General features: G+C 40.8%; 1 protein-coding gene across 1 annotated transcript in view; it reads right to left on the reverse strand.

The window, feature by feature from the left end:
- LOC143943060 (photoreceptor outer segment membrane glycoprotein 2-like) overlaps positions 1-18,128 on the reverse strand; it is a 57,047-nt gene extending 38,919 nt beyond the window's left edge. Inside the window, exons 1-2 of the mRNA XM_077464562.1 lie at positions 17,955-18,128; positions 4,449-5,067 (exon numbers count right to left, since the gene is read on the reverse strand). Of these exons, the coding sequence (XP_077320688.1) occupies positions 4,449-5,029 (581 nt within the window). The 5' untranslated portion in view covers positions 5,030-5,067; positions 17,955-18,128. The remainder of the gene's footprint in view (positions 1-4,448; positions 5,068-17,954) is intronic.
- Positions 18,129-18,998: the final 870 nt, after the last annotated feature.

Consider the following 18,998-nt stretch of genomic DNA (forward strand, 5'->3'; position numbering starts at 1 on the left):
ATAGCCAGTCCAAAAATTCACAGGTGCTGAAAAAAAAAAGTGTATATCCAGAATATATCAGAAAAAGTCTTTAAAGATTCCAAAGTGATCAGCATCCTCTGGGACTGTGACATCATAAGGGGCAGAGTCACCATTTGACATCACGCGGTGACCCCACCCCTTGTCCCTATATAAGTCGCCACACAACTCGTCCCTGCCATTACAGCCAGAGAGAGCATCGTGTCAACATCGCAAGGAAGAAGAGGAGAAGAAGGCGGCGGCGACAGAACACCGGGCCAACCCTAGAAAAAGAGCTATAAGAAGATAGCGGAGGCCTGGCAAAAAGAACCAAAGAGCGGAACAAGACCCCGAAGTCTGAAGAAGACCCCCGGACGGCGACATCGAAGAAGAAAGCCGGGCTCCTCTGCTAGTAAAAGAGCTAGCAAAAGAGCAGAAGATAGCGGAGGAGTCCGGCGAGAAGACCCCCCAAGATGGAAGAAGAGAAGACCACTGGATCGGTCTAATAAATTATTTAAAAAACTTGCGTTGTGTTTTTTTATTGACACTTTTTTCACGAGGTCAATGGGTAGGGGTGGGGTACATCGTACCCCATACTCATTCACATAGGGTGGGGGGCCGGTATCTGAGGGCCCCCTTATTAAAGGGGGCTTCCGGATTCCGATAAGCCCCCTGCCCGCAGACCCTGACAACCAACGGCCAGGGTTGTCGGGAAGAGGCCCTTGTCCTCATCAACATGGGGAAAAGGTGCTTTGGGGTGGGGGGCCACAGGGCCCCCTTTCCCCAAAGCACCCCCCCATGTTGAGAGCATGCAGGCTCGTCCCCACCCCCTTTCCTGACCGTCCGGGCTGCGTGCTCGGATAAGGGTCTGCTATGGCCTTTGGGGGGACCCCCACGCTGTTTTTCATCGTAGGGGTTCCCCTTTAAATCCATACTAGGTGACGGGGCCAGCGAGGTGTCAATCTCGCCAATGGAGGCGGCGACATTGAGTTCCTTTCCTAGTCCCGTCTACCTGGAGCCACATTCAAAATGAACAGACTTTTCTCCATGTGGGAAAGTCTGTTCATTTCAAAAGTCCGGCGGACTAGCACATAGATGGGCAGATTGTCCGCCGGACTTTTTGAGTCAAAACTTCTTTCTAAGTCCGCCAGGACTTTTGGAAAGAAAAAGTCCGCCGGAGCCCACACACCGGCGGCTTGTCTTGTGGACCAAGTCCGCCAGATAGTCTGATTGTGTGTACGTGGCATAAGGGGTAACTGATGGTCTCAGAGCCGTGGTGTTATAACACATGTAGCGTGCGTTCCAGCTGCGTTCCACAGTATGTGGTACAATAACCGCTCGCTGAGCCTGTGCAACGCAGCTGGAGGAAATATTGGAGAATTAGGAAGGAGCCTGGCTGGCTGATCTACCTCTGGAAGGATAATCTACACCTGCACACCAAGTCTGTCCTATATGTGAGATACCCCCGCAGGGGTTAGTGGAGCTTTATGAGTGGGGACCCAGGAGGGGGAGCATGAAAGTCACTTGGATATCTCTACATTTACAAGCACTGATCACTTTGGAATCTTTAAAAACTTTTTTTCTGATATATTCTGGATATACACTTTTTTTTCAGCACCTGTGAATTTTTGGACTGGCTATTCTTAGTTCTGGTTTATATGAACTTATGGTCACTGTCATTGCACCATATTTTTATAGTTTCTTCAGAATCTATTACATTTACTTATATTTAATATACAGGGCCAGATTAAGAACATCATGGGCCTGTTGCTGAGGATTTTGGTGGGGCCTTTTATAAACAATAAATAAATAAAAATGCAAACAATTTTTTGTTATAACAAATTAAATTAAAGAGAGAGAGGGAGGATGAGAGAGAGAGAGAGAGAGAGAAAGGGAATGAAAGAGGTGTGAGGTGTGAGGGGTAAGGGAGGGAGGATGAGAGAGAAAGGGGGGGGGGGGGGGTGAGAGAAAGAGGATGCACAGGAGCATGTGTGGGAATGACATCAATGCAGCCTGGCCAAGGCAAGTGACCGAAGGCACAGAACCCAGAAGGAAGACCGGGTGAAGATGGAAGTGCCCGGGCCCCATCAGATTAATCACAGCACTGCACTGGGGGGCTCAGTCTGACAATTTTATTGTGCCCTAATGTGCTAATATGCTGGGCATACTTGTACATTATGGCATAACCTACCCCAGGGCCTCTAAAAAGTAGTAATGTTAGAAAAGTTTACTACCGCTTTAATATCACAGGAGCCTCTCATGGGGCCCCCTACTGACCCTGTGGCCCTTGAGCAGTGCCTAAGTGCACAGTTGTCAACATTTCAAAAATATTTTCAGGGCCGCTTTTTTTACAAGTGCTATATTTAGAGTAGCTGACATCCCCTATGTTCCTCTATACATCGCAATAGTAATTACAAAATTAAATAAGTACTAATAATGGGGCAGAACAAATATGAGGACTGTGAGATTTCCCTTAGTTGAACTAACAAAGTGCCTATTCTAGAGCTGGTAACATTGAGGATATTCAGTATAATTTTAAAGAACAGTATTTGTGGGTAAAAAATTGTGCTAACTTTAGTGTTTTTTTTCTGAATGAAACAGTTTCTTTCCAAAAAAAAGTTAGAAAAATTGCTGCGCAAATATCGTGTAACGTTGCAAAGACCACCATTTTATTCCATAGGGTGTCTGCTAAAACAATATATAATGCTTGAGGATTCTAAGTAATTTTGTAGCATAAAAAAAATGATGATTTTTACATGTAGGAGAGAAGTCTCAGAATGGGCCTGGGTGGCAAGGGGTTAATTATCATAAGTAATATACAAATAATTATTATAAGCACTGTGAGTTCATCCTCTCAGTCTGCTGCAGAGTGTTCCAGCTTGTATTTAAACTGGCCACTCTGTATGCAGCTTATGTCAGGCCCTGTATCTCCGGAACCATAGATGATAGCAGCCCCATATTTTAACCAGTGCTGGAGTGCGTCTTTAGCTACCTACCCCCCCCCCCCCAAAATGTGGGGTGTCTGTGACTCCTGATCGCTGAGCTACAATCCTCAAAGTCGATCTTTTTTTTTTTTTTTTAATGATTTTTTTTTTTGGGCAAATGGGCCTATCTTGAGAAAGTGGCCTGGAGCTGCAGCTCCAATAGCCCCTATGTTAATCCGGCCCTGTTAATATAGATCACTCCGCTATTGTTGGTAGAGTTTGTTAATAAGTGTTATACCTAATACCTTCACCTGTGGAAACACACCATATAAATAGTGATCTGGGTCTTTCACTTTTCAGTATATAGGTAGCGCCAATTACCCCATTCTTTTTGGTATTATCTAAATCATTTGGTGGAGGGGGATTATGGTGCAGGGTTGTTTTTCAGGGGTTGGGCTTAGCCCTTTAGTTCCAGTGAAGGAAACTCGTAAGGCATCGGCAAACCAAGACATTTTGGACAATTTCATTCTCCAAACCTTGAGGGAACAGTTTGGGTATGGCCCCTGCCTGCTCCAACATGACTGTGCATTAGTGCATTAGGCTGCAAAGGGTGGGCCAACTCAGTATTGAACCCTACAGACTAATACTGGGATGTCATTAAAGTTCATGTGCATGTAAAGGCAGGCAACCCAATACTTTTGGTAATATAGTGTATTTTAACTCCATCTGATTGCTAGAGCTCACATCAACCAGGGACATCCTGAATGGAGTACTCAGAAAAATAAATTAATGATTACACGAAACCACTGGTTTTAGAGTCCAAAATGATGATCTTTTTAAATTGAAAACAGAATAACACAGGATAAAAACATGTTTTGGGGGTTAAGAATGCGCTCTTCATCAGGGATATAATAGAAATAAAAACTGCAAAATAAGGAAACCAAACTCAAGACTGCCTTGTAATATGTTAGCTAGTGGGTAGTTATGTGGTAGAGCTACCTACAGGTACATTCTAATCCCAAAAATCTTCTATGTTGAAGTCTGCCATATACAGCATATACCCAGAACTTAACAGAATTTACAGGAAACAACCGGATGAAAACCCTTACTGAATCTGGGTAGACTAAAGCTGCAAAAACGCAATGTCTGCATCTGAGGCTTGAACCTATATGGGTGAATTTGGTAAGGAAGATGGACAAATGCATAGTTACACTCAGGGGCGGACTTACCATTCAGCCACTCGGGCAATGCCCGAGGGCCCCGGGCCACTAAGGGGCCCCATCAGGGTTGCCAGCCTCAGTAAAACCAAGGACAGTATGTAAAAATCCTCTCCAGTACCTTCTCAGCCAATAGAAACATGTCTGTGTATACTATGTGTACATGTATGTGTATACTGTGTGATTGCTTACTGTGTGTGTGTGTTTTTGTATACTGTGTGGCCCCATAATCTCCTATTGCCCGGGGGCCCCATGAGTTGTCAGTACGCCCCTGGTTGCACTTTAAATTCTTTTAAACCAATGTACTTACTCAATGACCTCCTTGGAGCTCATGTCCAAATAACGAGCAGACATCCACTGGATCTCAAACCAGTCCCTAAATCCATTGTTTCCACAGCAGTGGAACTCAATCTGTAGCATGTCAACGGTAGATTTTAGGAAGCAACGACCGGGGATATCGGTGTCCTTGTAGTATTTTAAAGCATCTTTAAGTCCACGGTACAGAGCAGATTCCAGCTCGTTCCTCATAGTATAACACATGATGGCTCCAGCAAACACGCAGAATGTAAAGAAGAAGGTGCAGATGATATAGGGCAGCATGAACAGCTTCCATCTGGAGAATTTATTGGCATCTGAGCAATCGTAACAGATCTTTCCACCAAAGAAATTGATGACACAAGCAATTGTGCCCACAGCAATAAGCATGTTGGGAACTGTCTGAAGGTCTTTACTTATCATCAGCTCACTTCGTTTCTTAATTTCAATTTTCAGATAGAGCCCCAAACTGAAAATAATTAGTCCAGTCACAACAGACACCCAGTTTAAAATCCATAGAACTTGAGCTAGTTTTCCCCTCCGTGTCTTGGTGAACTTCACTTTGAGAACTGCCATTTTCTTTTTTTCTTAAAAAATAAGTGATGGAATCCGCTCTATGGAAGAAAAACATTGGGAAAGAAAATATTTTTAAATTTACCTAAATCAATTTTATGTTATTAATATCCTTTAAATTTGTAAGTGGATACCTTTCAAATTGTTGTTATCAAAGTTGCTCTGTCACTTTTACAAGCTATGTCTGGGTAACTAATAGGGTGAGGCTGAAATGGTATCTAAAACCAATACATTTAGTATCCTGCCATGGCATGGCATGGAAACTAATGAAACCACCATAACTATGGACTTAAAATACAATTTAAAGTGAGTATGAATCATCCATAGAACTAAATAGAAAGTGGGGTATACAGTATCTCACAAAAGTGAGTACACCCCTCCCATTTTTGTAAATATTTTATTATATCTTTTCATGTGACAACACTGAAGAAATGACACTTTGCTACAATGTAAAGTAGTGAGTGTACTGCTTGTATAACAGTGCAAATTTGCTGCCCCCTCAAAATAACTCAACACACAGCCATTAATGTCTAAACCACTGGCAATAAAAGTGAGTACACCCCTATGTGACACTATCCAAATTGGGCCCATTAGCCCTTTTCCCTACCCGGTGTCACGTGGCTCGGTAGTGTTACAAGGTCTCAGGTGTGAATGGGGAGCAGGTGTGTTTAAATTTGGTGTTATCACTCTCATTCTCACTCTCTCATACTGGTCACTGGAAGTTCAACATGGCATCTCATGGCAAATAACTCTGAGGATCTTAAAAAAAGAATTGTTGCTCTACATAAAGATGGACTAGGCTATAAGAAGATTGCCAAGACCATGAAACTGAGTTTCAGCACGGTGGCCAAGACCATACAGCAGTTTAACAGGACAGGTTCCACTCAGAACAGGCCTCGCCATAGTCGCAAAAGAAGTTGAGTGCACGTGCTCAGCGTTATATCCAGAAGTGGTCTTTGAGAAATAGATGTATGAGTGATGCCAGCATTGCTGCAGAGGTTGAAGGGAATGGGGGTCAGCCTGTCAGTGCTCCGACCATAGGCCGCACACTTCATTAAATTGGTCTGCATGGCTGTCATCCCAGAAGCAAGCCTCTTCTAAAGATGATGCACAAGAAAGCCCTCAAAGGGTTTGCTGAAGACAAGCAGACTAAGGACATGGATTACTGAAACCAAGCCCTGTGGTCTGATGAGCCCAAAATAAAACTATTTGGTTCAGATGGTGTCAAGCATGTGTGGCGGCAACCAGGTGAGGAGTACAAAGAAAAGTGTGTCTTGCTTACAGTCGAGCATGGTGGTGGGAGTGTCATGGTCTGGGACTGCAGTAGTGCTGCTGGCACTGCGGAGCTACAGTTCCCTACAATTGAGGGAACCATGAATGCCAATATTTACTGTGACATACTAAAGCAGAGCATGATCTCCTCCCTCTGGAGACTGGGCCGCAGGGCAGTATTCGAACATAACGACCCCAAACACACCTCGAAGACAACCACCATCTTGCTAAAGAAGCTGAGGGTAAACATGATGGACTGGCCAAGCATGTCTGCAGACCTAAACCCTATTGAGCATCTGTGGGGCATCCTCAAATGGAAGGTGGAGGAGCGCAAGGTCTCTAACATCCACCAGCTCTGTGATGTTGTCATAGAGGAGTGGAAGAGGACTCCAGTGGCAACCTGGGAAGCTCTGGTGAACTCCATGCCCAAGAGGGTTAAGGCAGTGCTGGAAAATAATGGTGACCACACAAAATATTGACATTTTGGGCCCAATTTGGACATTTCCACTTAGGGGTAGACATTAACGGCTGTGAGTTGAGTTATTTTGAGGGGACAGCAAATTACACTGTTATACAAGTTGTACACTCACTACTTTACATTGTAGCAAAGTATAATTTCTTCAGTGTTGTCACATGAAAAGATATAATAAAATATTTACACATATGTGAGGGATGTACTCACTTTTGTGAGATACTGTCTACACTGTCCAGGAACATTTTCACAAGTGGGTGGTGGCTACAGAAAAGCTGCACAGTCACGCTCCCACTGCATAGGGGACAGATGAGTATAAGACTAGCAAGGGGTTGTGGATGTAGGGAACTAAAAGTTACTGTGTGTGCAACTCTGGGCACACTGCAAAACTTAAAGCTAAGCACGGTGAGTGGGGACATACAAAATCAGGAAATAGAGCTTTTATGGTTATGCAGTGTGGTGGACAGTTATAAATCACATGGTGGCTACACAGAATTAGAAGTCACTGTAATTAAAATACAGTGGTTGTAGAAAATAAATCACCCCTTTAAAATAATCACATTTTGTTGCTTTACAGCCTAAAATAAAGACACACAGTTTTTGTTTTATTCATCTGTATCTACTAAGTACAACTTATAACATCCAAGTGAAATATATAATACCAACATGTCAGAAAAAAAAAAAATCAAAAACTGAATCAATGAGTTGGAAATAGGATCACCTCCTTGTGTCAGTATTTTTGTTGAACCACCTTTTGCTTTAGATACAGCCTTTAGTTTGTTAGTATATGTCTACTGATTTTGCACATCTAGACTTTAAAATATGCCCACTCTTCTTTGCAGAACAGCAAAAGTTTAGTTAAATTTGATGGTGACTGTTTGTGGACTGCAGTCTTCAAGTCGTTCTACAGATTTTCAATGGGGTTTATGTCTGGGCTCTGACTAGGCCATGCAAGGACATTCACCTTTTTCTCCTTTGACAACTGTGTGGTGATTTTTGCTGTGTGCTCTGGGTCATTGTCATGTTGGAAGGTAAACCTTCTTCACATTGACCACATTCTGGCAGAGGGCAACATATCTTCTTCAAGAATTTGATGGTATTTTGCCCCATCCATTTCTCCTTCTATCCTGACCAAGTGCTCCAGGCCCTGCTGCAGAGAAACACCCCATAACAGGATATTACCATCACCATGCTTTACTGTAGAAATGGTGTTATTTGGATGGTGAGCTGTATTGGGTTTCCACCAGACATATTGTTTGCTGTTGAGGCCAAATAATTCAATGTTAGTCTCCTCTGACCAGAATACTCTTTTCCACGTGGCTTCAGAATCTTCATGGTGTGTTTTGGCAAAGGTCAGTTGTGACTGAATGTGGCTTTTTTTTACAACCCTCCCATACAAGCCACATTTGTGGAGAATTTGTGATATTGTTGTCAAATGCACACAATGACCACTCTTTGTCATAAATTCCTACAACTGCTTGAGAGTTCCTGTAGGTCTCTTGGTAGCCTCTCTGACCAGTTTCCTCCTGGCTCTTGCATCCAGTTTGGAGAGGCGTCCTGATCCAGAGTGGGTCTTTGTTGTATCAAATACCTTCTACGTCTTAATAATAGACTTCGTCTTCACTGTGCTTCTAGGCGTTGATAAAGTCTTTGCATTTTTTTTGTATCTATCTCCTGACTTGTGCCTGTCCACAACTTTATACATAAAAGCTTTTGACAGTGCCTTGTCACCCATAGTTGATTGTTTGCTTCAGTTGCAATTGGCCTAAAATGCCCCAGCAAAGCTCTTTTTTTATGCTGAGCTAATCAAAATGACCACAGCTGATCACAGTTGAAAGTCAAATAGTTTTGTGTGCCATTGAGAAGGTGATTGGCTACACCCGATTGAGTTTCATTTGTAGGCGGGGGTGATCCTTTTTTCCAAATCAATGATTCTGATTTTTATTTTTTATGACATGATGGTGTTATATCTTTCACTTGGATGTTATAAGTTGCACTAAGTAAATACAGCTGGATAAAACAAAAACTGTCTGTTCTCATTTCAGGCTTCAAATCAACAAAATGTGATTACTTTAAAGTAGGGCGATTCTTTTCTATACCCACTGTGTATACAGTATGTATCTTTGTATATAGCACAGACTAGGCTCGGTTCACACAGGGGCGACTTGTCCAGGCGACTTTGCCGCCTGACAAGTCACGCTCCGTTCTGTACTATGGAACCGTTCTAATAGGAGCGACTCAAGTCGCTCCGACTTAGAAAAAGGGTTCCTGTACTACTTTTGTGGCGACTTCGGGCGACTTGCATTGACTTCTATACAGAAGTCGTTTTGCAAGTCGCCGCTGATCGTGTGCAGGTCGCGGCGCTGCAAGTTGTGCTGCCCACTGTGTGAACCGAGCCTAACTTCAGATATTTTTATTTATGCTTTTGAGTATTTAAGAGTTAGAATTTCTGTTGTATTAACTGTCTGTGACCCCACTGGGGTACCTGTGAAGCCTATACAGGGAATGGGTGGTGCTGTTGTCACTAGGATTGGAAGGCATGGATGGCAATGAAATAAAAATTTAAAAAAAATCTGTGCTATATACAAAAATACATACTTATATTTTAACTACAGAGACTTCTAATCCTGTGTAGCCACACAGCTGTCCAGCACAGTGCAAAGCCATACTGTTAGTTCCAACACTTCCTCACTGTAGTAAACAGTTTTTTTTTGTTTGTTTTTTGGTACAATGTGTCCTTGTTACAGAGATTTCCCACCATTTCTTTACTGTTCGGAATTTAGGGAAAATCTCTCTAATAGGGGCACAGTCACCAAAAAAGAATATAGAATTCTTCTCTGCTATTTCCAAATTTAATAGAACATTTTGGCAGGCGTTCCAATTTAAAGCAAAGAAGAACAAATTTTGCGCAGCTAAGAGAAAATATTTTGTGACATGTTGAGGAGGAGGAATGGTCATACACAGAAGAGAAAATTCAAATATGGTACATAGTAAATAAAGTTGGAAAAAGGCACAGGTCCAAATTCAACATCTCTGTGCATGTGTGCAATTTGTATGCCTTTGAAAAACTATTCCTACAAACACAGGCCAATTTGTAATATAAAGAAAAATCCCTCCTTTTTATCCTTTTTTTCCTGTTGAAAGTTCCTATAGCCCTGTAAATTATACTGACTGTGAAAGATATCTAAAAGTTGTTATATTTTTTATATACTTTATCAACACTCTCAGCTAATACTACTTCCTGTGGAAGAGATTTTCACATTTCGCAGTTCTAACAGTATAGAACCCTTTCTCAGTTTACAAGTAAACCTTTTTTCATCAATTTTTAAATTGTGGCTACTTGTCTTTTTGAGAGATCTTACAATAAACAGGTTATTATAGCTTATATAATCGCTTTTATTATATTTATACATTGTGGTCATATCCCGCTTAAAACATAGATAAAACTTGTGCTGTATGCATATCTTAATGAGGAAGTAAACTTCCATCTGTAAATTTTACCTATAGGTAAGCCTTTAATAAGGCTTACCTATAGGTAGTGTAAATATCTCCTAAACGTGCACCGATAAGAAGATATTTACTGTACATGCAGCCAGTGACATCACTGGCGCATGCGATGCATACTAGCACATTATGCCTTTGCCTTGCAGGTAAGACAAAAAAAAAAAAACTTGCAACAGTTTACAACCACTTTAATCGTATGGTAAAGGACACAGGGTTGTATTTCATGGACAAGGCTATACCAGGCTACCTTTTTATATACAGTATTGTATTTCTTTTGAAATTGCAGGGACACAACATTCTCCTGTACATTAACTGGTAAAGACACTCGATAAATTCACCATACAAAAAAAACTGTTAAATATTGGCACTATCTAAACCACACAGGAAAAAAGAAAAAAAAACAAAAAGAAAAGGATTAATAAATCAGAGTAAAAATTAAACTAAATCAAAAGTTAAATAATAAAAACAACCGGTGTTAGATGTGAAGTAAATTAATCACGCTAAAATTTCTATCAAAAGTCCACATAAAGTCAGATTTCAGTGATTGTCTCTTGCCTGATTAAGGGTCCCTGAAACATTGCTGTATTTTTATGTGACCACAAAAATAAATCTTTAAACCTTTTATAGGAATCCTTGGTGTGCTGTTGACATTTCTTCACTTTAATCATCCACTGGGGATCCCTTCACATAGCAACGGTGGATCACAAAAGCAAGAGAACTGGGACAAAAGGGCACATAACATCCATTCTGTAGAAATGGAAATGCAAAACACCACTCGGGGTGATAGCTCTCCCCCTGTTCCAGAGCAATGGTATTATGACACCACTTCCTTCCTCTAACTCTGGTCTCTCTGAGTGGGGGAACAACTGTTGGTGTTTACGCAAGTATGATTCCGAGACATCCCAGACCTCTGGATCCAATCTGTCATTTCATAGGGGTGCAAAATAGATTTCTATCTCTGCCCACTGCTGTTTTTTTGCCAAACAATCTGATGGCTTCCTAATAAAAGGCAGATATAATAACCACCTTTCACCAACTTCAGGCACAAGGACTGATTGTTCCAGTTCCTTTAGAAGAGAGGTTTCTGTTCAAATCTATTTACAGTCCCAAAACCAAATGGGGAAATCCACGCAATACTGGACTTCTCTAAACCGTGTACAAAATTCCACATGGAATCAAAGAGATCTATCATTACTTCTCTCAATCAACTGAGATTTCTAGTTCCAAGTAAACATACATCCCTATTAAATTGTAAGCTCTTATGAGCAGAACCCTCTTATCCCTCTTGTATTGTAACTGTAGTGTGTCCCTTTTATATTGTAAAGCGCTGCACAAACTGTTGGCGCTATATAAATCCTGCATGATAATAATAACCTTCCCTCACATCAATGCTTTCTGTTTTTTGAAGCTCCCCATCAACATTCTAGAACTAGAGAGCCATCAAATTGTCGCTGAAACACTGCACCAATACCCAGTCAGAGTGCATTTACCCAGTCAGAGTACATTCAGACAATGTCACAGCAGTGTCCACACATACACCATCAGTGGGACACTAGCAGTCAAGCTGCTTTTAAGGAGACAAATCTGCTACTCTCCTGGGCAGGAATTTACATTCCAGCTCTCTCAGCCATCCACATCCCTGGAGTGGACGATTCACAAACGGGCTCCCTAAGCCTCCAATGCCTAGACCCCTGGGAGTGGTCACTGCACCCCAAGATTTTTTTTAAACTCTGTCAAACGTAGGGAATACAAGATGTGGATATGCTGGCCTCCAAGGTCAACAAAAAGTTCAACAAATATGTAGCCAAAACCTTTTCAGTAGACGCCCAGGTTATTCCTTGGATTGAGTTAAAACTGGTTCATGCATTTCCTCTTATGAAGAGCCTTCCTTAATTACTGTGCAAGAAAGAAGAGGAAAGGGTTCTGGTCATCCTTATTGCACAAATTGGGCCGGATGGACATGGTACATAAACATACTTGGACTTCTGTTGTACGATCCTTGGTGTCTTCCAAACAGATTAGACTTAGTCTTGTCTAATTGAAAGTCCCCCTATTCCATCCTGCCTCTTATTCCCTGGCTTTAATGGTGGCTGTTGAAACCCAAATCCTAAAGGATAGAGGTATTTCAGACTCAGAGCAAGAAATTCCAACTCACAATAGATTTACAATTGCACGTGGAAGGTTTATGGCTTATCTATTCTCTTCCAAATGCCTTTTTCCTTCTTATCAACTTCAGGGAATTGCTCCTATAAATCCCCCAATTATATCTCCTGTATCAACTTCAGATCTCAACCTGGTGCTCTCTGACCTTCAGAGATCCCATTTACAACCTCACTTTTAAGGCCTTGGCTGATGGGAGCTTTGGCCTCAGAGTGCTTCAAGCTGCTATGAGTGTTTTTTCGGGTTCTTCAATCTGTGTGCGTTCTGTAGGTTGGCTGGAAGGTATGTTTTCTATGTTGTTGCCCACCCCTCAGTTCTTGCTTGGGGATGTCCCATGCTCTACGAATACAAGTCCTGTGTCCTGTACTATATAACTAAGATGATAGAAATTTTGACGTACCTGCAAATGCCTTATCTTGTAGTACAGTACAGGACACAGGTCCTTCACCACAGTGTCTTGTTCACTCTTTATTGAACTCCTAAAACTCCTTGAAGCTGGATTCTTATAGAGTGACCAGGGTTAAATGAGTTCACTTTAGGGGCCGCCCTAGCACATTTCCAAATCCTCAAAAGGTAGCCTGCATATAACTACGGTCTATGAATATCAGTACTGTACTTAAAGATGAGGATTTTACAAGTAAGTCAAGATTCCTATTTACCCTACATAATTTGATATTTTCAGGAGACACTGCAACTCTTAATTCCAACTGCAATGTCATTAGTAAATGTGTTAAACAGTATTGGACCAAGGCCGAGTTCTAGGGTGCACTACTCCGAGTTATTTATCACTCCTTTGTGAATACATTACTGTAAATGGGTTTTCTCTCCATGTACATATCATTTCTACACAATAGATATTATTTGCAAATGGAAAGTTTGAGGTACAATGCTGAATGCCTTAGCAAAGTTCAGATATACTACATCCTTGGTCTTTCTCTGTCTTTCTACTCCCTCGTGAAATGCAACAGATTGTTCCGACAAGAACAGTTTAATGAATTTTATAAATCAATACTGGTTGTTACATTTTATACTATTATAACAAACGAATTCTCAAATATGGTCCCTTACCAGTTCCTCATATATTGTCATACTTATGATGTTAAACTGACTTGTCTGTAACCTGTTCTGGCATACATTTTGAGCCTTTTTTGAATATTGGTACCACATTTACTTTACTCCAATCAGTTGGTACAATTCCAGTCAGTAAGTTATCTTTATGTGAACATCACTTTATCACAGAAAAGGTCGTGTATTTTCTAAAATGGCATAGGGTTATGTTGTTTGGTTTTAAACAAATCATTTCCTGGTGGAGTTCCACAACTTTCTATTTTTGTTTGTTGGGGTTTTTGTTTTTAAATATATAATTGCTTTCAAAATTATTATTTGTATTATTGTTAAAGGGATAGTCTGGTCTTTTTAAAAAATTAACATTCTTTGAAAAGACTATAGATTAGGCTAAAAAATATTGCTCCAGCAGGGAAAAAGTAATTTCTTTCTTGACCCCCAATAGGAAATCAGATATTTCCTGAATCAAAAATCTCTGGTGTTATTACCCATAACCCAGAGATTACCCAGTTATTTTTTGTATACCTGTAAAAATACAGGTATACAAGACGTATATATTTGTAACCAGCAATACTATAATACATTAGAAATATGACCGATGAAATTACAGTGGCTGGCAGTTACTTATAGAAAGACCCCATCTCTGTTTATAATTCTTAACAACCGATGAGTCCTCATCTGTCAGCGGGGTTCCCCATCAGCTGACAGCTGATTGTAAAAAAAACAATTTCGTGGCAATAAAATAATTTGGGAAAAAAATGGCGTGGGGTCCCCCCCAATTCATGCCGGGCCCTTCGGTCTGTTGCTGATTTTGAGGGAAATCCCACATCAAAATTGAATAAAAAAGTCAGGAAAGGGAGGGGGATGAGCGAGTGCCCCCCTTTCTGGACCATACCATACCAGGCCACGTGCCCTCAACATGGGTGGGGGGATGCTTTGGGGCAGGGGCACCTTGTCCCTATGTTGACCGGTGGTTGTGAGGGTCTGCAGGTGGGGGCTTATCAGAATCTGGGGGCCCCCTTCAACAAGGGGTCCCCTAGATCTCGGCCCCCCATGTGAATGAGTATAGGGTACATAAGTAAGCTAAAGGTGCAGTGCTAAAACCATAATTGGATTATAACATCCAATGAAATAGGTATGATAATGAAATGGTTAAAAAAAATAAAAATCCAAAATTGTTTCAAAGGTACTGGAGAGATGTAGTTGCAAAGGCACAAAACAGGATGTTCCAGACGAAACACAAAGCCATCACCCCAGTCACACTGCTTCTTACCATCAGGTGTGGACCCCTGCAAAGGAAGGTCAAAAGCGCAATTTTCAAAATAATCCTGAATAGATGTCCAATGGGGATGTTTCACCACACTTGTCTTAAAAGCACATAAGCTCCTCTAGGATCTTTTAGATATTTTAAGTGGTGTCATGGCTGACTTGTCTGCAGAAGGTTTCAACTCTTGTCAGTGTATTTAGGTTAACTCCCAGAAGCCTGAGATGCCGGTGGGTGTCAGAGGGGCACGTCTTTTGATATCCACCGCTCCATAGAGAGATATGGATGGTCTGATCGGATCCACCTGAAGAACTGCCAGGCGGGCCCAATTTCATCTGTCAGTGTGAAAGGGGCCTAGGGGAGGGGATTCTTCTTGACCCCAAGTGTATGGAACATTCTTCCGCTTGACCATCACACTAATGATGTAGATATAGTAATTAGTCGCAGGGGTTCCCTGAGGCCAAAAGATTAGAAACAGACAACAGAAAGCGCTCTCCAACAATTGTTTTTTAAAATAGCTACCCTATGCTATTTCAGGAAATCATAACCTTTTTTTGGGCAGTGCACAGCTTGTGGTACATATATTTGAATTTAATTTGTATGGCCACTTTTGCATCCTCTGGTCCTCACACAATATTTTGATAATATGGGAAAAACAGGTGTGATGGGAACCTGGCACAGACCCTGCCCTTTATTTTCCTATTGAAGAACATGGAAATCCCTTCTCACTGGTACAGGAACAGGGGAGACGTGATGGCCGCGTAGCTGAAACATTGTAACATTCTGATTTTTCAAAAGTACATTACAATACATTGGGGGCATACTGGTAGCTGGTTTCAGGGACACTTTAAAACGAAGAATGGCACATCATTCTTTCTTTTTTTTTATCATCACAGTTCTGAAACTTCTCCATCTGGAGAGGAACTAGACAGAGATGTCCTCTCTTCCCTTTGCTCTTCATTTTTTGTATTAAACCATTGAGCTTATTATTCAGACAGGCTCCGGCCTTTATAGGTTTAGATGCTGCTGGTGAATAATAAACTGCAGATTTTTGGTAACATACCTACCAATTAATCTACACTCTTCTGAACAGACCAATCCAAAAGAACCTTGTGAAAACACTTAAAAATGGATTATCCCTCTGCCCATTTACCCATGTCTTTGCTGCTGCAAAGCGGGCGATTGCCAGAGCCTGGAAAAAAAACAGGCTATTCCTTTCAAAGAACTTAAATCCCCTGTTAACCTCTGCATGTCTTTTGAGAATTATTTATAATCTGGGAAAACAGGATCACTTTGACTACTCCCTCCTAACAATTGGAAACCTCAATTTCTTGAGCTACAAGGTCTTGGCCAACTGCAGTGTACTTTGTCCTTAAAGTGTTCCTAAACCCAGGACCCTGCATTCACCATATCTGGTCTCCCACAATACACAGAACATGGAAATGTAACTATTTTAGTAAATATAAACTGCTTAATACCTTTTCTCATCAGCAGTATATAGCAGTCTTGTGACTTCTATCAGTGTCTGGTTAAAGCTTGTAGAAGGAGGTTTCATTCTTTGACTGTCCTATGAGGCTGCATCACTCCTGATCCCCTGTCTGGACAGTGCTGATTGGCTCTGTGCTGATCACATGCACCCTCCCAAGAAAAAAAAAAACTCTCTAGCAATACACACCAGACTGAGCATGTGCAGAGTGACTCCAAATGCTATGTACTATCAGCAGATGGATTGGGGACAGTGGAAGAAGGGCGGATCAGAGAAGACAGGATCAAACAGCCTTTTTACACAATGTGGAGATTTAACCCTTTAGGTTCCACAGTGAGTATAGCAAGAATGCTTTACTGCATATACAAAGTGATTTTAATTATGTGAGTTTAGTAACACTAAGTTCTCGCCATCATCATTACTCCATTATCCCATGCTCATTAAAAAAAAAAAATTCTCTCTTCTCTTCCTATTTTCTCTCTATCCTTCTACATTTTTTCCCTTCCTCCCCCTCTTGTATCTCACTACACCTAATGCCCCCATATTAGCCCATTTACTTATCTCATCTATTATTCAGCTCCCCCACTACTCCATTAGCTTCCATTACCTTTTCTCACTGGACTAGATGTCCCGAGGAACATTGATTTCTATTAATATTCTATTACTAGTAATATTAATATTACCTCAAAACCGATAACCTCCCACATACTAATGAGCTAGTCATATGATTTGTTTTTGCTAGTTATAGTAAACTGTATATGATGCTGTACAAAATTTAAAAAGAGCAAAATATATGATTGTGAAACTGTATATGAGCAATACTAGCGTTATTATTAAAACCATTAATTCAGAAAGACTTCTTACAGTATTTTCTCTGCAAAGCTTTCAGTTAAGTCAGTCTGTAGCAATCATATTTATATTGGTTAGACCATTTAATACACTCTTGTGCCACTGTAGACACTAAGATGCCCACACTTTTCTAAAGTATCTTCAAATACAGTTAAAGTTAAAATCCTCATTTAATACAGCCAAAGGGAGGATCATGGAGGTCCTCCGTGCGCCACCCCTACACACACCTTTTATAAACTATCGCTTTGAAACTAATGGTGGACTGGTGGATGCCATTCTGTCCAAAAGCAGTGTGGAAAACCTGAATCATCTTGCTTTTGTTTTTGAGAATCTCATATCAAAGTAGACTTGTAATAATATCATGCACATTAAATGGAACTCCGCTCTAAATAACAGGAAGCAATATGATACTTGTAGAGAAAATCCACATGCCAGTCTTTCCAAATATCCTTATTCCAGGATATATTGGGGGGAAAACCTGCTTTCGCTGTGCCCCATGGTGCACTATTTGCCCGCCACCACTCACCACTGGACAGCGTGTCTAAACATAGTGATATATAGCTTGTATAATGGTATGATATCATATTATCACCACCAAAATCATGAATCAAAGCTGATGATTTGACACTTTAGCTAAACTAAACGTGTAAACAGCCTAAAGAAGGATCATTAGTAGTATCATCCATGAAAACATTTATAGGAGAAAAGTCAAATAATTAATAAGAGATAAAAAAAACAGGCATGAAAGAAGTAAAATAGTTAAAATGAAAGGTGGTCCTTATGATGGGGTATGTGGAGTGCTGCAACAATTTTGCTGCACATAGGACCAAGGTATGTAAATGTTAGAAGAAAGTACCTTTATCCCCGCTCTTTGGCTTGCCTCCCTATTTCACATCACAGGTAGATCAGCTGCATTGGTATTCCTGGGCGTAGCTGTGATTTGGGGAGCCGATTGTGATCTTCCCTTTGGCTGTAGAAGACACAAAGCAGAGGATTTGTTGAGTGAACAGTCTGAGAGTCTTGCTGCACTAATCCCTGCTGGTCTAATTATGGCTTACAGATTTAATTGTGCCCCTTATGTTAGATGCTGCAAAGCACTTTGCTAAATAGGATATATGTTGGGCTGTGACAGTGTGCCTGCTTTACTGAAGGCCTAAAGAAGAAGGAAACTTAAGCCTGGTAAACATGATGAGAATATCGGACAAAGGATCATTCAAATTATTTTGCATGCTATTCTCATATTGAATGCAAAAGCGCTACAATTTTTACCAAAATTCTTGTACTATCCTATACAACTTCCTGTGTGTTTAGCTAAGTAGCAGCATTGAATTAGAAGTGATTTAATGTACGTGTGACCCACTCTGCTTGCCACACCATAAAAGTTCAGTGTGTCGTGGCATTTTCCTAGATCCTTCTGCCTCCGCACATATATTCTTTCTACAGTGCCAATTGCTATCCTTGGAGTATTGGCCATCCAGAATGTCCTGCCATAGTTTTTTTTATTGACACCTGGGAACAGGGGTCAAGTCCTGGGAAAAAAAGTGTGGGAACTCCCACCCAAGATCCATTCTCCCACCAAAAAAAAGGTACGCTCATATGCATATATACTTCACAGAAAATACAGTACAACATTTATTGTAAAGTGCCAGTTTACAAAAACAAAATAACGTGTCAAACAAAACAATCAACACAATGGGTGATGATCTTTCCCTCGCAGGGAATTTCTTTTTTTTGAAACTCCGTTTTTTATTAATAATATTTGGTACAGACATATATAATAATGCAGACAGTATACATCTTTGTGGGATATAAACAAAACTTGATAAACAATGACAGACCGTACAACAATAATTGCCCTGTACCTCAGTTATAGCAAAATTCTATTCCACTTGCATTTTTT

The sequence above is a fragment of the Lithobates pipiens genome, unplaced genomic scaffold (genome assembly GCF_037356315.1).
Source record: "Lithobates pipiens isolate NorthernLeopardFrog02 unplaced genomic scaffold, aLitPip1_a1.2 Scaffold_30, whole genome shotgun sequence".
NCBI classification, from domain to species: domain Eukaryota; kingdom Metazoa; phylum Chordata; class Amphibia; order Anura; family Ranidae; genus Lithobates; species Lithobates pipiens.